General features: G+C 42.8%; 2 protein-coding genes across 3 annotated transcripts in view; one reads left to right on the forward strand and one right to left on the reverse strand.

The window, feature by feature from the left end:
• Nucleotides 1–24,368, forward strand: part of SPIDR (scaffold protein involved in DNA repair) — a 613,128-nt gene extending 588,760 nt beyond the window's left edge. For both annotated transcript variants that reach the window (XM_073679274.1, XM_073679275.1), the window contains 6 exons: nucleotides 3,261–3,465; nucleotides 5,022–5,168; nucleotides 10,587–10,680; nucleotides 22,079–22,193; nucleotides 22,703–22,756; nucleotides 24,151–24,368. In XM_073679274.1, the coding sequence (XP_073535375.1) occupies nucleotides 3,261–3,465; nucleotides 5,022–5,168; nucleotides 10,587–10,680; nucleotides 22,079–22,193; nucleotides 22,703–22,756; nucleotides 24,151–24,279 (744 nt within the window). In that variant the 3' untranslated portion in view covers nucleotides 24,280–24,368. The remainder of the gene's footprint in view (nucleotides 1–3,260; nucleotides 3,466–5,021; nucleotides 5,169–10,586; nucleotides 10,681–22,078; nucleotides 22,194–22,702; nucleotides 22,757–24,150) is intronic.
• A 1,185-nt stretch (nucleotides 24,369–25,553) lies between these two features.
• Nucleotides 25,554–27,476, reverse strand: CEBPD (CCAAT enhancer binding protein delta). Its single transcript, XM_073679276.1, has one exon. It carries the CDS (start codon nucleotides 27,312–27,314, stop codon nucleotides 26,466–26,468), a length of 849 nt encoding a protein of 282 aa, XP_073535377.1. The 5' UTR covers nucleotides 27,315–27,476; the 3' UTR covers nucleotides 25,554–26,465.
• Between the last annotated feature and the right edge of the window lie 384 nt (nucleotides 27,477–27,860).

The raw sequence follows: 27,860 nt of genomic DNA on the forward strand, positions 1-27,860 counted from the left end.
ACACTGGGCGACCTTGTTCTGTAACATTACATGATCTGGCACTTCATGTTTTGAGTTGGTGCGGCCCCATATGCTTCCACTTTTCAGTAACACCACTCACAGGTGATTGAGGAATATGTAGAAGGAAAGAAATTTGACAAACTGACTTGTTACATGTGTGGCAATGTATTACAGTACCACACTCCAATTCTGTGAGGGCAGATTACATGGCTAGGTATCTGATTTATTCACATTTGTGGCAATGATACTGACAGAATAACCTGAATTCCGTGATTAAGAGATGTATGCCACTACTTTTGTCCGTATAGTGTTATCTATATACCGTATACATTACCTTAGTTTTGATCTACTAATTTCCATCTGTTTCCTCTCTGAAAGTCTTTCTTTATCTAACCACCCTCAGAATTTTTGCAGGACTGTTCACATTCTAGTAGATAAACAAAGCAAATGATGGACAATATTTCCGGTCTAATGTCATAAAAAGCAGAGTAGTATGGAGGCAGGTGATGAAACTCACCTTGACAATCTGATCTCAGTGAGTGGGCGAGTTCACTGGTAACAGCCACGAAGGAATGTAAGTGGGAGAGGCCATGGTTCACAGATTATCCAGACTCATCGTGTCAGAGACTATGGTTCACTTTACACCAGAGTTGTGGAATTCTTTTCATTATTTTGTTAACCTGTTAGTTTCCAGTAAAAAAAAATTTACATTTTTAAAACGTATTCATACGTGAAAGGTGAAGTGGGACGAAATCAATTTTATCTATAAGCTCCAGAAAAGTGTCAGTTGTCTGTATGGTGTACTTTGGAGGACAGAGAATGAGTTACATCTTGCTTTCTGCATCAACAGTACCCATTTTATCATCTTCATCACCATGCGATTTTCTGTTTTGTTTTTTTTTCGTCTTTTCCTCCCCTTCTTCCAAGAGCTATTACTTTTTTATTTTTCTGTATACACAGCCATATGAGGGCTTATTTTTTGCAGGACGAGATGTACTTTTGAATGACATCATTCATTTTATCATGGGGTGTACTGGAAAGTGGGAAAAAAATTCCACTTGCATTGAAATTGCAAAAAAAAATGCAATTCCACAATTGTTTTTAGTTTTTTTTTATTTACCATGTTCACGATATGGTAAAACTGACCTGGCAATATTATTTTCCAGGTCGGTACGAGTACACAGATACCAAACATGTATAGTTTTTTTTTTTTACTTTTGGTGAAAAAAAATTGGAAATTGGTAAAAAAAAAACAACAAAAAACTTGCATGTGACACAACTTTCCAAGACCCGTAAGGTTTTCACTTTTGGGGATATAGGGCTGTGTGAGGGATCTCTTTTTGCGTCCAAAGCTGACATTTTTACGGATGCTATTTTGGGGTAGATAAAATGTTTTGATCGCCTCTTATTGCATTTTATTGCAATATTTTGGACAAAAAACCTTAATTCTGTTGTTTTGATATTTTATTTTCATTACGCCGTTTATAGTTTGGATTCATTTACTTTATATTTTGATAGATCGGACTTTTACAAATGCAGCGATATCAAATATGTCTATTTTTTAAATTGTTTTATATTTAATGGGGCAAAAGGGGGGTGATTTGAACTCTTGGGGTTTTTTCGTTTCATAGTTGTAAAAACTTTTTTTTTCTTTTTTACTGTATTTAATAGTCCAATTAGGGGACATAAAGCTGCAATCGTCCCATCGCTTGTGCTATGCATACAGAAAATCACGATCTCTTATGAATGTCACTTAAATGCTAGGTTTCGTAATGACATGCATGGAGGTCATTAGCAGACCCCTGACTAACGTGGCAACCCATTCACAGCCAGTGATCGAGTCACCGGCACGCCGGTGTGCGGATGGAATGACGTGCCCCCCTGCTAGTGCGTGTTAAATGCTGCTGTCAATCTAATATTCTAACAGCTGCGGGCAGAGTGCCGCTCCACCCGCAGGTGTTAAGGGCACATAATGGCTGACTAAATCATCCCTCATCTGCCGGGAATAATGCAGGCTCAGCGTGCGAACCCGCATCAAAAACAGGGACACAACTTTTGACGTACATTTATGTCAAAGGTCGTCAAGGGGTTTTTATGCTAACTAATACTAAGATATAGTTATATATACACATAACAAACCTCTGCTTATTGGTCTGTGTGTGTCCATATATTTCTTTCCCAAAAGGGAAGTTGTAATGTATCAGAAAAAGGCAAAACTACCCTAGTTGTTAATATAGCGTTTTAAATGCAACCAAATGAATGTTTTTATTTAAATAAAGTTTTTATATTAAACCTGTCACCAGAAAAAATACTATTAACCTGCAGATATTGGTTTAATCTGCAGGTTAATAGCATTGTTAACCTGCTCGGCACCTGCACTTAGCCAGACGTATTAGTCACAGGGGAGGTGCCAGCGCTGATTTAGTCACCGGCGGCTGTAACCGCGTCCCCCTCACTGACTGACACTGGCTCTGCATTGGGGATGCCTGTCAGTCAGTGCCGGGGGGCACGGTCACAACCGCTGCTATGTATACTCAGAGCGGTGACTGAATCGGTGCCACCCCCGTGACTGAAACCGGAACGCTGCAGGGGGAATAAAGTTAATTTTCTCCTTGCAGAGCGGGCGCCAGACTAGTTAAAAACACTATTAACCTGCAGATTAACCGCATTTTTTTCTGGGGACACATTCCCTTTAATTGTAAACCTTTCATTATAATCCTGTCTGTGATGATAATGAGACTGCTGAAAAGTCTTATGTGTAGAATATGAGGACAACCCTCACATGGACAGTCCAGTTCCATATGCCCTGTAAGGACATCATAGAGGGGGATCCTCTTAAAGACTCCTGCCAATTGTGGCATATTTCTGCATTACATGATTTCTGTGGTCAGCTGGTCCTTGGCAATATTAGCTGACCACAGAGGCGTTTGTCAGCTGATCAGAGTCTGATTAGAAGGGATGTCTTGAAAGATAACCACTTTTAATAAGTTCAGATCAATGTATAGATTTTTGTGATTAGCCTTAAATTATATAAGAACTAGCTTTATTAGTCTGCATATTGAATTCCTTTCTAAGTAACGACATAAGTTGTTCCTCTTAATTATGCAAATTCAGTGTTTATGAGATTTCTACCAATTTATTTAGGTCAAATGCCTTTTACTTTTTATCCAATGACAATATGTCCAGGTCCTGTACTGTGATAATATTTTTACTTCCTATACACAATAACAATGCTGTAATTGTTCTACTTGAAATTTTAGATACAAAGTAACCTTCCAGGGCAGAGAGAGTTACAATTGTATGTGACTGACAGTAGTCTCCAGGTGGCATCTGAGACCCTTAGAAATCCTAGAATTCTCAAAGTTTGCATTTTGCCATCCTGTGTATTGGACAAGACATTGCAAGAAATATTTTCTAAGAAGTCACTTTGCAGTATATTTTTCAAGGACGCAGTCAAAGAAAATGGTAGGAAGTTTGTGTATATTTTTTTCAGTGAGTGTGAATTGTTGATGTACAAATGTACTGAATTACGCTTTAGGCCGCGGCCCCAGTATCAGTATTTGATCAGTATTCAGTCAGTATTTTTTCTCAGGAGTGGGAGCCAAAACCAGGTGAGGGACAATCAGAGAAAAGGTATAATAGAAACAAGTCACCAATTCTGCATTTATCACCCACTCCTGGTTTTGGCTCCCACTCCTGAGAAAAAATACTGACCCAATACTGACCAGATACTGATAGTGGGGCCGTGGCCTTAAGAGAATATCATCAAATCAATTATGCAGATATTGAGACATCACGTTTTGTCAAATATTTATAAAAGAAAAAAAAATCTGCAATCACTTGCTGTGTTTTATGGATAACAAAAAAAATAATGTGTGTTAGAGAGTGCTGGTTACCATTTAAGGCTAAGTGCCCACGATACAGAAATACTCTGGATTTTTCCTGAGCGTTTCTGCATCTCCCTGGCAGAAAAAACGCATGCGGATTGTACATGCGGATTGTACATGCGTTTTTCCTGCCAGGGACAAGCGGATGTGAAGCGTTTTTCACATGCGATTTCGCATGCAGGTTATCAAGCGCTTTCCAAGCGATTTTAGCATCACTTGGAAAGTGCTTGACAACTTGGTCCCACTATATAAATCCATGTAACCAGCATGGACTTATATAGTGTGACCAAGTTATAGTAAAAGGAATGGTAAAAAATAAACCTTATACTCAACTTCCGATGGCCCCCGGTCTCCTCCGGTGCGTCCGGTGTGTTGGGCGGCTCGCGGTGGTCTAAAAGAACCTTCCATGACGTCATTTAGTCATTTGACAGGTCACGCGACTGCCGATGTCAGCGGTTGCGTGACCTGTCACATGACTAACTGATGTCATGGAAGGTCCTTTTAGACCATCGAGAGCTGCCTGGGAGCCAGGACGCACCGCTATGGAGGCCGGGGGACATAGGAAGGTGAGTATAATGTTTTTTTTTATTTTAATTCTTTTTTTTTTACAGGTACTATGGTACCCAGGTCTGGATGAGAGTCTCCTCTTCTTCAGACCCGGGTACCATCCGCACATTGAATCGCTTAATATCCGCATGTGCACATGTAGTCATGCAGATATTAAGCGATTCAATGCAAGTCAATGGCGGCGAAAACGCCGCGATTATGCAAAATAATTGGTAGTGCTGCGGATGTTTCCACAATGATAATCCGCAGTGGAAATTTCCACAGCATGTGCACAGCACATGCGGATTATCATTGGGGAACATGGCAGACCTTCTACCAAGTGTTTTATAAGCGTTTCTGCGGCTGAATTGCCTCTGCGGAAACGCTTAAAAAACGCATCGTGGGCACACAGTCTCAAAATGGATCTCAGAATGAGTATATGTCATTTATGCATACAGTTTGGTAAGCGTACTATAGTAAATCCATTCCAGTGTCTTAGTATCTAGTTATATAGGTTAAGAGTTAACTTGCTGTCATTTTGGATGATTGTAATGTACACAACACCAATTGAAATGTTTTTATTGGCAGGCGGGATCATTTGTGTTGAACGCACAGTTCTCTCATTACAAAAGCCCCCTTTATCCTGCACTTCTGGCATTAGCGAGCTGACTGGCCCTGTCAGACTGGCTGAACTGGATTCTTCAACAGAGGCGAATACATTGTGCACTGTAAAAGGTTGGTACATAAGAATAATAACAGGAACATGTTATCCCTTTTCACTTTCAAAATATCAGATGAAGTGCTATAGTTAGCTACAGTAATCAGATTGTATACACTGTGTAGAACAGCCTCTCTTGACTAAGCTTGCATCTGAAAAATTAATAACACACAGACTATACAACAAATTATACTGATTCTTCTTATTAACAAGTGCATGCAGCGTTGCCAGTCTACAGATGTCATAATAGGGCCCATCAAATTTCCTAGCAATCACTGGAACTCTTGCCATTAAAGGGAGTCTGTCACCCCCAAAATGCATTTTAAATGACATATATAGTTTTGGGGGGGATTTATCCCCTCTCATAACCATACTTGAACTGTACTTGCTACTGATATAGTGCCTGAGAAAATAACTTTTAATTCATATGCAAATAAGGAGGCTTTGATGCATCGTTAAGCCTGCCTATTTTCATATAAGGGCCCTTCCTCCAATTGACAGTGCTCACTTCACATAGCGAGCACTGTCTGAATGCTGCCGGCTTGTGTGTGGCCGCGCGTGCATGCACTGGTGCACGCATGCAGGGAAGAGAACAGGCGCTGCCGCAGTGCCTGCAACACTGAGACTCCGGTGTTCACACTGAATGGTGGAAGAGAGAGACAAAGACTCCCTGCTCCTCCATTGTGTTAAACGGTTTATGCAGCCTTACCGGTGAAGGAGACGCCTACTTGGGGTAGTTGAGGGTCACGACTACGTTTGTGTGGTACTCCACAATTTCCAGCCCTTTGTTCCTGTCCGTCCCGCAGACCAGACCAGGACAGCCAATGGCCGGATGAGGCCTGCTGGCCCTACTTTGCCCATGTCTGTCATAGAGTGATAGGGTGATCTAAATTTGGTTTAGCAGAACCCCTAGGGTTTGTGTCTGCAAAACAGATGTTTAAAAGTGGCTGAATTACTGCTCTGTGAAACCGTCTAAATATGACCAGAATGATTTTATCTTGTAAAAAAAAAGTAAATAAAAATGTGGAAATTGTTCTGTTTGTCCTAGCAGTAGTGAGGAGCACAGCATGCAGAGACATCACATCATGTCATGTTCCATTACATATACATCCAGATACATTGCTCGACATTACCTGTCTCTCCACTAAACCACTGTAGATCCTTGCATCATCAAGCGCTTAGAGTAAGTAGCACAGGATCAAGTTTAAGGTGGTCTGGCTTTCCCAAGGCTGTCTATTACCTATAGCAACCAAGCCAAACAAGATGACTCCTCTCCCTGCCCGCTGTTACTTGGGCTTCCGGTGAATGTATGTTTATGTCTTATATATTTACATCACACACTGAGAGTGGAAGCTTTCCTTTAAAAACAGAATTGTGTAAGAAATGTAGCAGACATGCTGGGGTTCATCAACCTGCTCAATGTCCTGGACACTTGCTAAGATGATTACTGAGGCAGAATAATTTTCCTTACTTGTTGGCGTCTGCATTTCATGTTGTTTCAGACCTGCAATTACATCTGGTTAGATAAATGGTGTTAGGGCAGAGCTTCCAGTGTAGAGCCAATTTGTTGGGCTAATTACCACACTTAGAGATCACACATCTTTACGGTTGTTTACTGCAAGTTCTTTTCCATTTTGCTTCTCACAGAAATTAGCTTTTTCTCATGTCACATATACAGCTTAAATTGAGACAAATTTTATGTCTCTTATAATGTAGCTTGTCACAAAATCATTGATGTGTCTGTGTGTTTTTCGTTGTCTTTAAAGTATATATTGGGACATCTCATGTTCACTTAATAAAAGATCAAATGTTCTGCTTTAGCGTATACAGTTGTGCTCAAAAGTTTACATACCCCGGCAGAATTTTTCCTTTCTTGGCCTTGTTTCAGAGAATATGAATAATAACAAAAAAACTTTTTCTCCACTCATGGTTATTGGTTGGATGAAGTTATTTATTATCAAACTACTGTGTTTTCTCTTTTTAAATCTTAATGACAACCAAAAACATCCAAATGACTCTGATCAAAAGTTCACATACCCCAGTTCTTAATACCGTGTATTGCCCCCTCTAACATCAATGACAGCTTGAAGTCTTTTGTGTCAGTTGTGGATGAGGTTCTTTTATTTTCTCAGATGGTAAAGCTGCCCATTCTTCTTGGCAAAAAAGCCTCCAGTTCCTGTAAATTCCTGGGCTGTCTAGCATGAACTGCGTGCTTGAGATCTCCCCAGAGTGGCTCAATGATATTGAGGTCAGGAGACTGAGATGGCCACTCCAGAACCTTCACTTTGTTCTGCTGTAGCCAATGACAGGTCGACTTGGCCTTGTGTTTTGGATTGTTGTCATGTTGGAATGTCCAAGTACTTCCCATGCGCAGCTTCCGGGCTGATGAGTGCAAATTTGCCTCCAGTATTTGCTGATAACGTGCTGCATTCATCTTTCCTTCAACTTTTACCAAGTTTCCTGTGCCTTTGTAGCTCACACATCCCCAAAACATCAGCGATCCACCTCCGTGCTTTACTGTAGGAATGGTGTTCCTTTCAGTATAGGCCTTGCTGACCAGTCTCCAAATGTAATGTTTATGGTTGTGGCCAAAAAGTAAAATTTTGGTCTCATCACTCCAAATTACCTTGTTCCAGAAGTTTTGAGGCTTGTCTCTGTGCTGTTTGGCGTATTGTAGGCGAGATACTTTGTGGTATTTGCGCAGTAATGGCTTTCTTCTGGCGACTCGACTATGCAGCCCATTTTTCTTCAAGTGCCTCCTTATTGTGCATCTTGAAACAGCCACACTGCTAGTTCTCAGAGAGTCCTGAATTTCAGCTGATGTTATTTGTGGGTTTTTCTTTGCATCCTGAACAATTTTCCTGACAGTTGTGGCTGAAATTTTTGTTGGTCTGCCTTACCGTGGTTTGGTTTTTACAGAGCCCCTGATTTTCCATTTGTTAATCACAGTCTGAACGCTGCTGACTGCCATTATCAATTCCTTGGATATCTTTTTGTATCCCTTTCCTGTGTTATACAGTTCAATTACCTTTCCCATAGATCTGTTGAAAATTCTTTTGCTTTCCCCATGACTCACAATCCAGAAACGTCAGTGGCTGGATGAAAGATGCAAGAGTCTGTCTGGATCCCAGAAACTCACTCAGCTTTTATGCACACACACTGATTACAAGCAAACAGGTCACAGGTGAGGATGTTACCTTTAGTAGCCACTCAAACCCATTTGTGTCAAATTCTGTGCATGTTATCAGGCCAAAATCACCAAGGTATGTAAACTTTTGATCAGGGTCATATGGATATTTTTGGTTGTAATTATGATTTAAAAAGAGAAAACACAGTAGTTTGACAATAAATGGCTTCACCCGACCAATAACCATGAGTGGAGAAAAAGTTTTTTGTTATCATTCATATTCTCTGAAACAAGGCCAAAAAGGAAACATTCTGCCGGGGTATGTAAACTTTTGAGCACAACTGTACATGAATCAGCCAAAACCATTAAAACCACTGACAAATGAGGAGAACAGCATTGATTGTCAGAGCATCTCCAACATGACATATCTTGTGGGGGATTCTCCCAGTTTGCAGTGGTTAATAGCTACCATAATTGGTCCTAGCAAGGACAGCTAGTGAATAGGAATCAGGGTCAAGAGCAAGCAAAGTTTGTTGAAACCCAAAGGGAGCTAAGGCTAGCCTGCTGTTCTGAGGCCATAGAAGTGCTACTGTAGCACAAATAGCTAAAAACATTCCTAATGACAGCGGGATGTTTAAACACAAAGTGAATCGCAACATGCTGAGTGTGGTGAGAGTGCTCATACCTACCTCTGTTCACCACGTAAAAAGTGCTTGCTATCTCCTGTCAACATTAGAACTGGCTCAAAGAGCAAAAGATATAGTCAGCCCATGTATTTGGGGGAGACCATGAATCCTGTCATGTATGTAGATGTTACTTTGACACATACTATCTACCCAAACATTTTTGCAGACCAAGTACAACTTCATGTTAATGGTGTTCCCTGGTGGCAGTGACTCCTAAGCCGGATAATGTGCTCAAAAATTGATCAGGATGGTTCGAGAAAAAAGATAAAAAGTTCAAATCGTTAACTTGGTTTCCAAACTACTAGATATCAGTCCCTTCCGAGGTCCCCTGGAATGTGCTCGGTGGTGGCTCAGTGGTTAGCAGTGTTTTTTTGCAGCGCCTAGGGTCTTGGGTTCAAATCTCACCAAGAAGAACATCTGCAAGGAGTTTGCATGGGTTTCCTCTGGGTACTCCAGTTTTCCCCACACACGCCAAAGACATGCTGGTAGGGAATTTAGATTGTGAGCTCCAATGGGGACAGATATGATAATGTATGTTATCATAATGTCTGCAAAGCGCTGCAGAATATGAAGGTGCTATATAAGCAAAGCATAATATTAAAGAATAAGTGAAATTCTGAGACCTCCCCCTGCAACTTTGAAAAGGACCTAATATTTTCTTTCTAAATACCACAAGATACATTCCTAGATTTTGTAGAGGACTGGCGTTAAGGGGTCAGAGCTGTTTTACGGATCCATGTCTAACATCCGGCACCCCTTCCGATCATCTGTTATTTCCTCCGGCAGTGGGCGGGTTTAAACAGTGTATGAAGTGTAACAGCTCAGCTCCATATAATGTTTAGTGACCCTTACATTGTACTGCAGATTGGCTCCTTAAAGAATGCTGGCAGCGCCAGGAGTGGGTGCTCATGTCACCGCAGATATGTGATTTCCATACTTCGGGCCACATTCCGACTAGACTGTGTCTGGCCTCACTCAATACACTTACATTGAGCAAGGTTGCACCAATCTAGTAGACATGCAAATCACATACTTGCGTTTACGTGCCCGCCGCCAGAGAACCCTCAAAGCGTGTGATGTAAGGATTCACAAGTCTGAAGTCACATAGAGTGACTGCAGAATTGTGGCCTAAGACTGGACAATCCCTTTAAATACATTGCTCTGCCTATGTTGCTTCTTGCACTACAGATTTACACTATTCAGATTTCTTATTTGCGACTGAGAGCTGGTGACTATGGACAATCTCATAACCACTGAGATGAACCACCTGCAATTACTGGGAGGGTTGGTGTTTAAGAGACTTATTTCCTTGTTATGCTGTTTTAAGGTTAGGTACACATTTTTATATATCTACTTTGTCTGATTTTGATGATTATGAAAGATACATACATAGGTTTCCCCCGGGTTCTCCGGTTTCCTCCCACACTCAAAAGATATACTGATAGGGAACTTAGATTGTGAGCCCCGATGGGGACAGTGCCCATAATGTCTGTAAAGCGCTGTGGAATTAATGGCGCTGTGTAAGTGAGTAAAATAAATAAATAAATACATGATATAAAGATATATACAATCAGACTTCATGTAAGTACTTAACAATTATCTAAATTCATTTTTTTCTATAGGGATAGTTATTGGAGTAAATGACAGAGAATCATATTCTTGGCCAGTGTGCAATCTTTGTGGAAGCAATAAACTGCGACCTTTGACCCCAAAAAGGTAACATTTATTTGGCTGCAGTAACATACCATTTAATTTGCTGGTTATCACCATTACATATAAGGCTGGGTTCACATTTTCTTCGGCGCCTCCTCCACTTAGTTCCAGAATTTTTGCGAGAAGTGCAGCACATGCTATCTTTTTTCCACTCTTTCACCAAATTTGTCATAATGAATAGAACGCACAGTATAATAGTGACTGCAGAACAGAATAAAATGTTTTTATTTATTTTTTCTTATTTTCGCCTCTCCATTGCAGAGATATTAGCAATCAAAGTATTTGGCACCTAATAAGTTACGTTTTGTTAAGTCCAAGTGGGTGTAATCCGACAGCTTTCACTGAAGGCGTTTACTTCCCCCTGTATGACACTGACCAATCATATGCAGGCAACACACTGGAGAAAGAACACGCCCCCACAATAGCTTAGAGCAGGTTTCTCAGTGTGTGAGTTATAATGATGCAGCCCTGATCTCCTGATCTAACCTCCTGCATGATTAGAAAGTGCTCGGAGTAGGCAGAGATGACTAATACCTTTCAGGTCATTGTATGAGCAGAGCTGGCTGTCATTATATGTCTCACACGGGTGTAGCATGCTCTGCTCTTACTGCAGAGTAATTACAAGTTACTGTGAGCACAACATACATACCGTATATTCCGGCGTATAAGACGACCTGGTGTATAAGACGACCCCCCTACTTTCCTGTTAAAATATAGAGTTTAGGATATATTCACCGTATAAGACTACCCCTTTTCCAACGCATACCAAACACCGGTAAAAATTAAAAAAAAACAGATTTGAATTTAACATGGTCCTTTTTTAATTTAAATTCTTATGACATGCAGGTATATAGCAGGAAAACTGTCACTCATAAACATATTAAAATAGGGGGGACCCCACGTCATTTTTTGGGGGGGTCCCCCATTCTAATAGCTAGTAAAGGCTAGGTATTCAGCTGGGGGCTGATATTAGTAGCCTGGGAAGCTCCGTGGGTATTACCCCCTTCCCAGACTTCAAACATCTGCCCCAGCCGTCTGCTTAACCTCCGCTAGAGACTATAATGATGGTGGATCCCACGCCAATTTTCTTTTTAAAAAATCCTTTATTTTAACACTAAATGACAATTGAGGGGTTAATAAAGATGCAGTCCCTAAATTATTATTAATTTTGTAATTAATTTTTCCCAAAAATGTTGACGTGGGCTTCGCCATATTTTTGTGTCCAGCCAGGTACAGCAGGCAGGAACGGGCTGCCCCCAACCACCAGCTGTCTATTTGTACCTGGCCGGACACAACAATATAGGGAAGCCCTTTTTTTTTTAATTATTTCATGAAATAATTAAAAAAAAAAGACGTGGGGCTTCGCCCTATTTTTGTGTCCAGCCAGGTACAACTAGGCAGCTGGGAGCTGGAATCTGCAGCGCAGGGAGACCCAAGCTTTCTGGGCCCCCCCCGCTGCAAATTGCAGTCCGCAGCCACCCCGGAAAATGGCGCGTTCATAGAAGCACCATCTTCTGGCGCTGTACCCAACTCATCCAGGGCCCTGGTGCGGTGGCTCACTGGGTAATAAAGGGGTTAGGGCCAGCTTGGCATTATCAGCTGGCCCTAAGCCCGAAATTCATGGGGTCACGCCAATATTAGACATGACCACCATGAATTTCTAGTAAAGTAATTAAAAAAAACACAACACCCAGAATAAAGTCCTTTAATTGAAATAAAGACACAATCCTTTATTGTTCTAAATTAAACCATACTTACCATCACGCCCATTCCAGCTGAAGCCAACGATCTCCTGCAATAAAAGTAAAATAATAAAGCAACCTCATCCTTACCTTTCCATGGTTCCCAGGACCGGTCCAGCTCTGCTACATTCACATGACAGGCTGCACCGCAGCAGAACGCTGCCGTTCAGCTTGCCATGCGGCAGACACTGAGAAGCGCAGGCATGCTTGTGCTCCTCAGTGTCTGACTGTGACGGCATCCAGATGAGCCGAGATCATGTCCAATGAACTCGGCTCACCTCATGCACGTCACTGACAGCATGGGAAAATTCTCCTGCTCCCCGCATGCGCAGTAGAAGTTTCCCACGCTGTCAGTGACGGACGTCCAGGAGGTGAGCTGAGTTCATTGTCGGCTCATCTGGATGCCGTCACAGCGAGACACTGAGGAGCGCAAGCATGCCTGCGCTTCTCAGTGTCTGCGGGATCACAGGCTGGATGGCAGCGTTCTGCTGCGGTCCAGCCTGTCATCTCGATGTAGCAGAGCTGAAGCTGTCCTGGGAACCATGGAGAGGTAAGGATGAGGTTGGTTTATTATTTTTCTTTTATTGCAGGAGATCGTTGGCTTCAGCTGGAATGGGCGTGATGGTAAGTATGGTTTAATTTAGAACAATAAAGAATTGTGTCTTTATTTCAATTAAAGGACTTTATTCTGGGTGTTTGTGTTTTTTTTAACTTTGACTATGGGGTTAGTAATGGGGGTGTCTTATAGACGCCTCTCCATTACTAACCTGGGCTTGATGTCAGCTGGCATTATAAGCTGACATCAACCCCAACCCTATTACCCCCTGCCACCGCACCAGGGCAGCGTGGAAGAGCGAGGCTAAGTGCCAGAATTGGCGCATCCTATGGATGCGCCATTTCTGGGGCGGCTGACGGCTGGTGTTTCTAGCCTGGGAGGGGGCCAATATTCATGGCTCCCTTCCTGGGCTATTAATATCAGCCCCCAGCTGTCTGCCTAGCCTTTGCTAGCTATTAAATTAGGGGGGACCCCACGTCATTTTTTTGGGGGGGTCCCCCATTTTAATAGCTAGTAAAGACTAGGTATTCAGCTGGGGGCTGATATTAGTAGCCTGGGAAGCTCCGTGGGTATTACCCCCTTCCCAGGCTTCAAACATCTGCCCCAGCTGTCTGCTTAACCTCCGCTAGAGCCTAAAATTAAGGGGAACCCCACGCCAATTTTTTTAATAATAAATCCTTTATTTTAATACTAAATGACAAGTACAGTAACCAACACTATCACTGTACTTCATATATATGTGACTGACATGTTTCTATCTATCTAATCTATGTGTGAAGCTCTATTCTGTCTGTTATAAATTGTCGGGTACCGCTGCTGAATTGCCGGCCGGCTTTTTTAAAGAGACGGTGCATGAAAACACTATTATTTGTTTTAATAAATCCTTTACACTAAATGACAAGTACAGTAAGCAATACTGTCACTGTACTTCATATATATGTGACTGACATGTTTCTATCTATCTAATCTATGTGTGAAGCTCTATTCTTTCTATTCTAAATTGTCGGGTGCCGGCTTATGCCGCTGCTGAATTGCCGGCTTTTCATATATTGTCACAGAAGCGATGCGAACTTCCCTGCTCCGGACACAGCGCAGCGCTTCTGTGACAAGTGAAAGCTGTCGGCACAGAAGCCCTGCGCTGTGTCCGGAGCTGGGAATACGCAGCGATGTGTCAGTTTCAGCACAGAAGCGCTGACTGTCTGGACCTACCGCCGCCGTATTTTAACTCCCTCCACCTTATATTAACTCCGACATGGCAGGGATACGGCCACGGCAGCTTATTAACACCCCCAGAGTATCCCCGCATGTCAATTTCTGAAAGTTTAAAAGCATTACCGGCGTATAAGACGACCCCAGACTAGACAGAAGATTTTTCAGTCTTCAAAAGTCGTCTTATACGCCGGAATATACGGTAAGTTTGATACCGACAGCAGAGGTGACAGAGCTAAGAGGAGGAAAGCTTATGGAAGGGTTTGTAGACGCAGCTAAACTCACCTGTGCTCTATTCTCAGTACCTTCTGCAAGATATTAGACCAGAAGATTAGGCTGTCTGACATTATATGTCTCACACACTAAGAAACCCATTCTAAATTATTGTGGGGTTATGTTCTTATTTCTCCAGTGACTTGCTGCCTGCTAATGATTGGTCAGTATCATACATGCCCCCAGTGAATACTGTCTGCTAACACCCACCTGGACTTAAGAAATGTTTACTCATTAGGTGCCAGATACTTAAATACCTCAATTGCTAATATCTCCACAACAGAGAGGTGAAATGGAAAAAAAAAAGTAGAAAAAAACCCAAAATATTTTATTCTGCTCTGCAGCCACTATAGTGTGTCAACCTCAACTTGAAAAATTTGGTGAAAACTACTTTTAAAATGAATGCCTCCTGAAGAGAAAGCAAATGGATCTTATTATAGTGAATGGGGTATGTCTGATGATGTTTGTACCTGTCATAGGGCACATGTTTGTTTTTTTGGTTTTTTTTTTGCAAGATTTTGATTTTTTGGATACATAAATGATACTGTCGAACTAATAGATAAAAGATGACGGAAAAAGTATTATAAGATATACAGTTGTGCTCAAAAGTTTACATACCCTGGCAGAATTTTTTCTTTCTTGGCCTTGTTTCAGAGAATATGAATAATAACAAAGAAACTTTTTTCCACTCATGGTTATTGGTTGGGTGAAGCCATTTATTGTCAATCTACTGTGTTTTCTCTTTTTAAATCTTAATGACAACCAAAAACATCCAAATGACCCTGATCAAAAGTTCACATACCCCAGTTCTTAATATCGTGTATTGCCCCCTCTAACATCAATGACAGCTTGAAGTCTTTTGTGGTAGTTGTGGATGAGGTTCTTTATTTTCTCAGATGGTAAAGCTACCCATTCTTCTTGGCAAAAAGCCTCCAGTTACTGTAAATTCCTGGGCTGTCTAGCATGAACTGCGCGCTTGAGATCTCCCCAGAGTGGCTCAATGATATTGAGGTCAGGAGACTGAGATGGCCACTCCAGAACCTTCACTTTGTTCTGCTGTAGCCAATGACAGGTCGACTTTGCCTTGTGTTTTGGATCGTTGTCATGTCAGACCGTCATCCGGGCTGATGAGTGCAAATTTGCCTCCAGTATTTGCTGATAACGTGCTGCATTCATCTTTCCTTCAACTTTTACCAAGTTTCCTGTGCCTTTGTAGCTCACACATCCCCAAAACCTCAGCAATCCCCCTCCGTGCTTTTCTGTAGGAATGGTGTTCCTTTCATTGTAGGCCTTGTTGACCTCTCTCCAAATGTAACGTTTATGGTTGTGGCCAAAAAGTTCAATTTTGGTCTCATCACTCCAAATTACCTTGTTCCAGAAGTTTTGAGGCTTGTCTCTGTGCTGTTTGGCGTATTGTAGGTGAGATACTTTGTGGCATTTGCGCATTAATGGCTTTCTTCTGGGGATTCGACCATGCAGCCCATTTTTCTTCAAATACCTTTTTATTGTGCATCTTGAAACAGCCATATCGCTAGTTTTCAGAGAGTCCTGAATTTCATCTGATGTTATTTGTGGGTTTTTCTTTGCATCCTGAACAATTTTCCTGGCAGTTGTGGCCGAAATTTTTGTTGGTCTACATGACTGTGGTTTGGTTTTTACAGAGCCCTTGATTTTCCATTTGTCAATCACAGTTTGAACGCTGCTGACTGGCATTATCAATTCCTTGGATATCTTTATGTATCCCTTTCCTCTGTTATACTGTTTAACAACCTTTGCCCATAGATCCATTGACAGTTCTTTTGCTTTCCACATGACTCACAATCCACAAACGTCAGTGGCTGAATGAAAGATGCAAGAGTCTGTCTGGATCCCAGAAACTCACTCAGCTTTTATGCACACACACACTGATTACAAGCAAACAGGTCACAGCTGAGGATGTTACCTTTAGTAGCCATTCAAACCCATTTGTGTCAAATTCTGTGCATGTTATCAGGCCAAAATCACCAGGGTATGTGAACTTTTGATCGTGGTCTTTTGGATGTTTTTGGTTGTCCTTAAGATTTAAAAAGAGAAAACACAGTAGTTTGACAATAAATGGCTTCACCCAACCAATAACCATGAGTGGAGAAAAAGGTTTTTGTTATCATTCATATTGTCTGAAACAAGGCCGAGAAAGAAAAAAATTCTGGCGGGGTATGTAAACTTTTGAGCACAACTGTATATATAGGATTATGTTAGTAAGGAAGCCCACACAAGAGAAATTGCTATCCGTAATGATACTTTTACAGACCTAAACAAGGGACCAGTCTCATAAACTGTATGTTCATACTTAACTCATATTCAAATCATTGCTTAATATGAATTATCTGGCATTAACATCTAGTAACCCTTTATCTATTAACCCTTTATCTATTAACCCTTTATGTGCATATATTTTGCCTCTATAGGAATCATCCTTTTGTGGTCTATTCTTATCTTGTTATCTCTTTTAAACAAAGTATCATCACAGATAACAATTTCTCTTATGTGAGCTTCCTTTCTAATATAATCCTATATATTTATTTATATACTTTTATATTTTTTCAACCATCTTTTATCTATTAGCTCGACGGTATCAATATTTATCCATAATCAGTTTCTCATTTAGGGGCCATCACACTGGATCCGTTGATCTGCCAGCAACTTCTATGACTTTGGGTGCTAGTGTATTTATATATTTTAAGTTTTGATCTTTTATTCCTATAATGGAACGATGAATGTTAATGTGAACCTAGCCTCGATTGTCATTATAGAAAATATGAATTTGAGTTGATTTGTAATTTGTTTTGTTTTACAATAGTTGTTGCATATTAAAGGCCAGATACAAATTACAGCTGAGCTGCACAGGGTGTAAACATTATGATCACACTCTCCCAACAGATATTACTATTACAACATATACATCATCAATGCATAATAAAAATACCTTCATGTAAAAAAAAAAATATTATGAACATTTTTTGTACCTCTTACAATTGCATCGCACTGTATTGGTGAACATAAACCTGTGTTCTCTCTAAACGCTCACACAGAAACTCTTCATAGCTTTGTCAGCTGACCATATAATGTCCATGAGACTGACTCAAGGTTAAAAAGTATATATATATATACACAGTAGAGACCAAAAGTTTGGACACACCTTCTCATTTAAAAATTTTTCTGTATTTTCATGACTATGAAAATTGTACATTCACACTGAAGGCATCAAAACTATGAATTAACACATGTGGAATTATATACTTAAGAAAAAAGTGTGAAACAACTGAAAATATGTCTTATATTCTAGGTTCTTCAAAGTAGCCACCTTTTGCTTTGATGACTGTATATCTGACAGGTTTTTTTTTTAAATGTATCTATAATGAAAAGTATAGTAATCTGTAATTTTCAATATACACTGCTCAAAAAAATAAAGGGAACACTTAAACAACAGAATATAACTCCAAGTAAATCAAGCTTCTGTGAAATCAAACTGTCCACTTAGGAAGCAACACTGATTGACAATCAATGGCCGTAGGAGGGCAACAACCCAGCAACAGGACCGCTATCTCCGCCTTTGTGCAAGGAGGAACAGGAGGAGCACTGCCAGAGCCCTGCAAAATGACCTCCAGCAGGCCACAAATGTGCATGTGTCTGCAGAAACGGCTAGAACCCGACTCCATGAGGGTGGTATGAGGGCCCGACGTCCACAGATGGGGGTTGTGCTCACAGCCCAACACCGTGCAGGATGCTTGGCATTTGCTACAGCACACCAGGATTGGCAAAGTTGCCACTGGCTCCCTGTGCTCTTCACAGATGAAAGCAGGTTCACACTCAGCACATGTGACAGACGTGACAGAGTCTGGAGACGTCATGGAGAGCAATCTGCTGCCTACAACATCCTTCAGCATATGACCGGTTTGGCGTTGGGTCAGTAATGGTGTGGGGTGGCTTTTCTTTGGAGGGCCGCACAGCCCTCCATGTGTTCGCCAGAGGTAGCCTGACTGCCATTACGTACCAAGATGAGATCCTCAGACCCTTTGTGAGACAATATGCTGGTGCGGTTGGCCCTGGGTTCCTCCTAATGCAGGACAATGCCAGACCTCATGTGGCTGGAGTGTGTCAGCATTTTCTGCAGGATGTAGGCATTAAAGCTATGGACTGGCCCGCCCGTTCCCCAGACCTGAATCCGATTGAGCACATCTGGGACATCATGTCTCGCTCCATCCACCAACGTCACGTTGCACCACAGACTGTCCAGGAGTTGGCGGATGCTTTAGTCCAGGTCTGGGAGGAGATCCCACAGGAGACCATCCGCAAGCTCATCAGGAGCATGCCCAGGCGTTGTAGGGAGGTCATACAGGCACGTGGAGGCCACACACAATACTGAGCCTCATTTTGACTTGTTTTAAGGACATTACATCAAAGTTGGATCAGCCTGTAGTGTGTTTTTCCACTTTAATTATGGGGGTGACTCCAAATACAGGCCTCCATTGATTTCCATTGATGATTTTTGTGTGATTTTGTTGTCTGCACATTCAACTTTGTACAGAACAAAGTATTCAATGAGAATATTTCATTCATTCAGATCTAGGATGTGTTATTTGAGTGTTCCCTTTATTTTTTTTGAGCAATGTAGTTGAAGAATACCATATATTGGTATTGACAAAATATATGCCAAGAGTGATGGGTAATGAAAGAGACTGAATTTTATACAAAGAGATTTTCTCAGTGTACTCATCGTTTATAGGCCCTAAATATGATGTAAACCTTGCCTAATGTTTCCCCATGTTGAAGAGATGATCTAACACCTATAATTCATTTGCCGCCTGGTGAGTTGGTGGTATCACATACATACATGCATAATTCAAAGTTTATGGTCTTCCTGAATATTATGTGCTTTGAACTATGTTTTATTTACATAAAAATTAAGGTTTTTGTGTCATTAACCAGTTTGATATTGCAACCATATTGCAAAAATTCATAACTAACCTGACTTTCTATAGGAATACACTACATGTATCCTTTGATAATGGCCAAAGCAGCATCTTTATACAAACTGTTGGGCCTGTTTTCTGGTCTTCTTCACTTATTTGTTCCATCCCAAAATCAATTGTTGTTGTTGGACTTGGTAAATTATTTATGGCAGGATGCTCAGGTTCAACATCCAGTCAATAAGCGATACTTACTGTATGTTCAGAGAGTGCAGCACAAGTTTATCACCTAACAATAGAATTTGAGCCATCATTAATGCTTTTCCAAGACATACTAGGGCCATAACTTGATAGATCTGGTGCCATTGACACTACAGGACTGTCTCTTATATACCACCAAAGCTGGTGACTTGCTGTATAGCTTGCAAAGGAAGACAGGGGGCTGATGTTGGCCTAAATTGTGTCAGTCAGTGGCAACAGAACTGCAGAGATTCCTGTATATAGTAAGGGCATGAGAAATGTCTGTATTTACTGTAGATTTACAGACTGTTCACAACAGGGGTTCATCCTGGGTGTACCTACCTTGTCCATGCTGCAGCCCATTACCTAATGTGGTGTTATTTTTGTAGGGAGGAAGAGGACAGGAACTCTGTCACCTATTAAAGGTAGCAATTAGTGATGAGCGAGCATGCTCGTTCAACCCTTTAAACGAGCACGCTCGGGTACTCGCCGAGTAGTTTCGGCGTGCTCGGAATTTCAGTAACCGCTGCTGCAACGGCATGTGTCACATCTGTTAGACAGCTGTGACACATGCAGGGATAGCTTGTTTGTCAGGCAATTCCTGCATGTGTCACAGCTGTCTAACAGATGTGACATATGACGCTGCAGAGCTGTTACTGAAATTCCAAGCACTCTGAAACGGCGAGTACCCGAACGTGCTCGTTTAAAGGGTTAAACCAGCACGCTCGCTCATCACTAGTAGCAATCCTTAAAGTCAACATCGACCCTTTAACCCCTTCATGGCTGGGCGATTTTCCGGGGGGGGGGGTGTGTCATTTTTTTTCCTCCGTTTCTTCCAAGAGCCATATGAGTTCTTGATTTTTGCGGGACAAGTTGTACTTTTGGATGACATCATTCATTTTATCATGCGATGCACTGGAAAGCAAGAAAAAACTCCAAGGACTTTGAACTTACAAAAAAAGTGCAATTTCACAATTGTTTTTTATTTACCATATTGATTATAAGGTAAAACTGTCCTGGCAATATGATTCTCCAGGTCAGTACGATTTTCATTATTTAAGTGGTAAAAAAATTCGGAAATTTGTAATAAAAAAAAAAATTGCTTGTGTCACCATGTTCCAAAACCCGTGACGTTTTCAATTTTCGGGATCTGGAGCAGTGTGAGGGCTTATTTTTTGCGCTAATATTTTTACTGATGCCATTTTGGGGTAGATACAACGTTTTAATCACCTCTTATTGCAATGTTACAGCAGCCAAGAAAAACGTAATTCTGTCATTTCTATTTCATTTCTTGTTACACCGTTTACTGATCGATCATATTAATTTATTTTAGATTTTGATAGATCAGACTTTTACGAACCCAGCAATACCAAATATGTTTTTTTTAATGGGGCAAAAGAGTAGTGATTTTAACTTTTTGTATTTTTTTGTCCTATTTTTAAAAACATTTTTTTTTACTTTTTGATGTATTTAATAGGCCCCTTAAGGGACTTGAACCGGCGATCATCTGATCACTTGTGCTGTACATAGCACTGCTGTAAATCAAGATCTCCTGTGAACGCCAGCTACAGGTTGGCGTTCACACGAGAGTCGTCATGACAAGCACGGAGATCTTCATCAGATCCCTGGCGTTCATGGCAAGCCATCGGCACCCCGAGATCACTTCACAGACACGTCGATGGGCGCATGGAATAATGTACCCCCTGCCGGCATGTGTTAAATGCCGCTGTCAGTGATTGACAGCAGCATTTAACAGGTTAGCAGCCGCGAGCGGGGCTGTTCGAGGCCCATAATGGCTGATTAAGTAAGCCTTGATCTGCCGTGATAGATGCAGGCTCGGCATGCGAGCCCACATCAAAGTCAGGGATTTGATGTAAATGTACGTCATATGTCGTGAAGAGGTTAAATAGCCTTGTCACATGATTTAGGATAAGAGGCCAAACCAGAAACTCCATTTGCGCACACATGTTTTGCGGTGTTTTTCCCTCATTAGTGCAAAGCAGGAGTACAGGTTTGTCTGAGTGAGAGGCTCTGACAGGGGCTGTAAGGGGTAAACCTTCTCCTTGTGGAAAGCAAAAGGGTCAATATTATCTTTTAGGATTGCTACTTTTTAGTAGGTGACACTAATGTTCCTGTCCTCTTTGTCTCAGAAAAGGCTATTTGCAGCGTAGGGAGAACATAATTTGGGGCCTGTAACTTTCAAATGTAATTTTTGGATTTTTTTTATTTGATACATTTAATAGAATTGACTCCTAATTGTAAGATAAGCAAATAAAACTAATAATTCAAAAAAATCTGGAAGGATGTGTTTTGCTATCCAGGTTTCAAAGATAGTGATAATGTTTATATGAAGATTTAATTACTATTGTATCCCTATAATGTTCCTTATAAGCTTGGACTTCTCAGTGATTATTTTTCGTTGTTTTCTCCAGATGCCAATTCTACTGCTGTCAGTGCAGTTCAGATGTAAGCTCTCCGGTAATCAGGAGGCAACTGGAAGTATTTCTACAATGTCAGGGAAGGCCACAATGTAAAGTGAGATTAAAGGTAAGCCTTGGATATCCTTTGCACATACAGAGGTAGACTCTGGACACTGGCAGACATGTGGTTTATAAACCGACCAAGGCCCTATGTACACTATGTAAAGGCAGCAGGGTGGCTCAGTGGTTAGCACTATTGCTTTCCAGCGCTGGGGTTCTGAGTCCAAATCCAACCAAGGACAACATCTGCAAGGAGTTTGTATGTTCTCCCCATGTTTGCGGCGGTTTCTTCTGGTTTCTCCGGTTTCCTCCCACAATCCAAAGACATACTGATAGGGGATTTAGATTGTGAGCCCCATTGGGGACAGATATGATAATGTATGTACAGCGGCTGTTGAATTTTTGTTCCCAAGGGAGAGAGGCCACTGCCAGAGGTGTCTGAAAGATCGAATTCCCCTGTCCCCAAGATTAATGTGCAAGTGTAAGCATGAAGTGGGGGGGCAGTTAGAACTGGCAGCTATCTGATGTGCATGGCGCCCACTGGCCAATATTTAATCTGTTGCACTTTTCCAACAGTTACGTGAAGAGACCATTTCTTCTGTTTTGGGTTCTTGCGCCAGTGAAGATGGGGTAAGTTTTGTAAGATTAAAGAGGTTGTCCACTACTTTATCATTGATGACCTATGCTTAAGATAGGTCATCAATGTCTGATTGGTCGGGGTCCAACATCCGGCACCTCTGCCGATCAGCTGTTCTTGGTTTCGGCGACCACCAGCCGGAAATTCCCAATTGCGGAGCTGCTCCGTCTTCTGATAGTGGCCACGGCTGGGTACTGCACATCTGCCTCCTATTCAAATCAATAGGAGGTGGATGTGCAGTACCCTGCCGAGGCCACTGTCAGAAGATGGAGCAGCTCTGCTATTGAGCATTTCCGGCCAACACCGAGAACAGCTGATCAGCGGGGCTGCAAAGTGTCAGACCTGACCAATCAGACATTGATGAGCTATCTTAAGGATAGGTCATCCAATGATAAAGTAGTGGACAATCTTTTTAACTTCAGAATTCTTTAGTTGGTAAAAATCAGTATGATTTGTGCCTATGTGTATGTTACCTTTAGAGTGTATTTTTTTTTTTTGGGGGGGGGGGGTGTCATGCCAAAGCTACTGATATGATTGTGCACACATTGGGGTAGATTTATCAAAGCAAAGTGTCAGATAGAACTTGTCATTGCTCAGTTGCAGCATAGTATTCCCCTTCAGATGTATCTGATATGGCCTGTAATATAGAGGGACGTATTCTAGTGTTAGTAAGTCATCTTCCCTACTTTGAGGTACAGTTTAATATTGAAAAAGCAAAATAATTCCAAACTTGAGTGTCAAGCCCTCCCATTTGGATTCTTTATAGCCCTTGTGGGATACATTCATCAGTTTTCTAAAATACTGTAATCTGAGTAGTTCATCAGCCTGGCAGATAATGGGATGTTGGGTCACAGATTACTGTCATACCAATGTCTTCAAATGGACAGTAACCAAACTGCTGACCAGTCTCTAGATCAGCCAGATGGTGAAATATTATCTGTATAAATAGGAGAATATTCTGGCATATTTGCAGCATGATACAGTAATGATGTAACAGGTTGTCACAGTGTCACCATGCTATCAGACTATTAGATCACAGTGCTCAGCACCACATAGTGAGGTGGGATACCATTGTCTTATGTGCTGTGCTAGTCACTGAATTGAGCACATGGAGAAAGAGAAGAATAATGTGATAATGGTATGGCCAATGTACAGTTAGCGGAGTAACCTTTGCTAGCATTGTGGCAAGAAATCTCCCTGACTTATCAGCAGCAGACATTGTATAATAATCCAGCAGGTTCTTGGCTCACCTGTGCTCAACTGTCTGGGCTGTAAAAGCCTCATAAACTGGGAGAGGTATTTGCTGGCTGATTTTATCTGAGTTATGTGCTGCTTTGGACAGAATGTACAGTGCTGTTTGCTGAGTACACATGCCTTTTATCTGCAGCGCTATGAGGTGACTGCTGTACTGGGGAAGGATCTGGGCCCCGTCCACTGCTACGTCCAGTGTGGGGCCAGCATGGTGAGCCTGCAGGAGATCAGTCTTCTACCAGCCGGATCCGGTGGAGATCAGTGACTAGTGGACCTTGCCTGCTGTACTTGGACCAGCAGAGCCTCACTTTTTTGTGTACAGAAATATGTAAATTAAAGCCATTTGCTATGTTATTCATGTGTTTGTTTTCTTGCCCTGCTTGCTGTATCATAAAGCTTCTCCCCCTGCCATATTGATAACATTTGGGTGACACCAACACTGGTGAAAAGTGTGGTGTCAGCGACCATGATTGTTGTCACCCAGCTTTCCCAGAATGTACTAAATATGGAAACTGCACTAATGACAGCAGAGACTGGTACAGTGAATAAATACTCCATGCACCACTAATGATATGCAGGTGCAGAAGTATGTGTACTCAGCAGCGCTCACTGACTATTAGGCCACGTTCACACGGTCTGTATTTGGTGAGTTTTTTACCTCCGTATTTGTAAGCCAAAATCAGGAGTGGTGATAAATACAGAAGTGGTGCAGCATTATACTTTTCCTTTGATTGTTCCATTCCTGGTTTTGGTTTACAAACACTGATGTAAAATACGGAACGTGTGAACGTGGCCTTATACTGTGATTACTCCTGAGCTATGGAATGATACTCTAATACAAGGTGGAAACCATTCATAGGCTTGTGTGTAGGAGATAAGTTTCTGTTCACCACTGCCATCAATCTGTTTAGATGGCTGATACCACATAACATGAAAGATTTGTTAACCCCTAACATGTCACATTCACGAATACAGTGCTTGGGATAGTCACCGACTACTTGTGACATTTATCTTTTTAGACTGAACCCTTTTGGTATGGACACAGTCTTTTTAAGAAGTTTTCAGAGCAGAACCTCCAAGTTTTTCAGGAGTTTTGAGGAGGAAATGAAGAGTATTTGCTCCAAAACTTCGTAAAAAAAAACAAAACGTGTGCTCATATCCTTTTAGTGGTTTTGTGCAGTTATGTCAGTCACTGCATACTGTGTCACAGAAAGTTCATGTGACGTAGAAGATCAGTGTATGACATTAGCTTTGCAGCTGATACACGGGTGACGTCACCAGGTAGATCATCTCCTTGCAGGGTGACATGGCCTCACCAAGGATATTAGGTTATTGATTAACCAGAGTAGTGATGTAAATGTGTCACATACAGATGCAGAGCTGAGGTTGTCATTTGGCATTATCTCAGTGCAGATGGGAATTTGTGGTTTTACATGGCACTGGAGAATACACAAATGACAGCCCTGCTCCATCTGCACCTGAACCCTCCCGATGGCAGAGATCCCCACGTGCATCAGTAAGAAACCATAGACACGAGTATTGGTGCATTTTACAGTTTTATTCTTAAAAATGCTGTAAAAATGATCATATAAAAAGTTGAGCATGCTCATTCTCTGTCCCTAATATCTACAATACAAAGTCTCGTCTCAGAAATCACTTTACAAATGTACCATAGCTGCATCAATACAGGATATAGAAAACTGAAATTACAAAAATAATTTAAGGAAGGGAAATGTTTTAGCTTTGTTTTTTTATAGAGAGGAAAATACATATATAATATATTTATAGTTCTATATTTCCAAAAGAGGGGTAGCACGATTAGAGGCTACACATTCAATAGAGAAACTGAAGACCAGCACAATTTCTGATTGGCACTGCCCAAAATGTGCCTTCCCCATACAGTACTTCCAGCTACAGGCGGCGTTAGCCAAAGTAAGGCACGAAGAGAACATGTCAAATGCTTCCGCTACTGGGATGGCTCCACACGGGGTCTAGCAGGACAATACAAGGCGCTATAGGCGAGCAGCGGGCACTGATGAGCGGGCACCACAGCAAACGTCCATGCCCAGGCGACAGGTCGTACCTCCCAGCAATCTATGCCAGGCTGAAGCCTGGATCAGCCGCATCACATCCATCAGGTAATAGAGAAAGGTGCTGGCACCCTGCAATACTGGGAGCCAGCTATTTGGCACTTGATTGATATTGGATGCCAGAGAGGCAATCTGCCTGGCACACAAGGGGCATCGCAGCCCGCACTCCCAGTCTCTTCTGCAAGATATTGGCAACACAGCATTATTGCACTATAATAATAGAAAACAGTCTGGAGTTGGCTCAGTCTTAAGTCCCAGCACGTGGGTGGCTGCGCAGCCTCCCTGCTCCCTGGAGCCCTCTGCTGGCCGGGCTGAGGTATCAGCGTTGGGTATGATCACAGTCCTTGTGCTTGGCAGCAGGTTACCGGCAGTCTATGCCCCCCAGGCCGGCCAGGAAGCTGCCGCTGGTGGCTGTGGGGGGCAGCTGCTTGAAGAAGTGCCGCATGTTGGTTAAGTCCCGTGTGAGCAGCTCGATCCTCTTGTGCAGCTTCTCGTTCTCGGAGGAGAGCTCCAGCAGCTTCTGCTGCATGTCCAGGTTGCGCTTCTTCGCCTTGTCCCGGCTCTTCCTCACCGCGATGTTGTTCCTCTCCCGGCGCTGCCGGTACTCGGGGCTGCAGCGGTCCAGGCCCTTCTTGCCGGCGCGGTCCTTGCTGGCGGCCGTGGAGGAGGCAGGAGAGGGGCAGGCGGAGCTGGAGGCGCTGCAGGGCTCCGGGGAGGTGGGCGGGGTGGGCTGCAGGCTCATGCTGGTCTGGGCACAGGTGGCGATCTGGCGGGGCAGGGAGGACGACAGGTCGCTGTCACTCCACGCCGGCTCCCTCTTCAGCTTGCCCGGGTGCTGCGGGGCCAGGAGGCCGCTCAGGTAGTCCGCCCCGCACTCTGCCCGATCTCCGCCGCCCTTGTGGTTGCTGTTGAACAAGTCCGCGAACAGCTCGTCGTTGCACAGCTCCAGGTTGGGCACCGAGGTCATAGAGTCAATGTACGAGCTGAAGTCTATAGCGCTCTCATCATCGTAGATGGCCGGGGCTGCGCTCAGCTCTGCCAGGCTGCCGCCGCTGCCCACCGGGGGCTCCGAGTCCTCGCACATGGCCCGCGGCTTGCAGAGAGTAGGGGAGCTGCTCACTCTCTGCTCGTAGAAGTTGGTGGGCTCCATGCACCAGGCGGCATAGGGAGACGCACAGCGCGGCTCCAGACTCATGGACAGGGCGCTCATGTGAGTGACTGGTGGAGATGGCTCAGGAGATGGCACCGCCGCTGCGCTCTCGGGATCAGCTGTCACTGTGCACTGCGGTGACTGGCCGCTGGGTGTCGCTGATGCTGATGTGTGCGTTGGCTGTTACAGCAGCTGTCAGTGAGAGCAGAGCGCGCTACAGCGGGATATATACGTCCCGGCCCTCCCCGCCCGCACTAGTCCTGGGAGGGAAGGAGGGAGGAGGCGGCGGCCAAGACTCCGTGTGCGGGGATGGAGCAGCTCCAGGGCTCCTGCACCTACACACATTAACCCGTTCGAGGCTCAACCTGGAGCTTGTGAGACTTTACCTCATTATTGGGGTCTGTCTTCTGCCATGTGTAAGTAATGCCTCACAGGAGAGCTGCCATGGTATGTGGTGCAGCACCTTACTGACTTATTGGGTATGCAGATTGCCTCCAGCATATTACATTTCCCAGAGGAGCATTGCATGGCGAATAAGTCTCCTTACCTTGGCATGCCAGAGCCAGAGCTGGTGGGTCACTCTCCACAAGGAGAATCGTTACCACT

This window comes from Phyllobates terribilis, unplaced genomic scaffold (genome assembly GCF_046119375.1).
Source record: "Phyllobates terribilis strain yellow unplaced genomic scaffold, ASM4611937v1 Scaffold_4__5_contigs__length_816908805, whole genome shotgun sequence".
Classification (NCBI taxonomy): Eukaryota; Metazoa; Chordata; class Amphibia; order Anura; family Dendrobatidae; genus Phyllobates; species Phyllobates terribilis.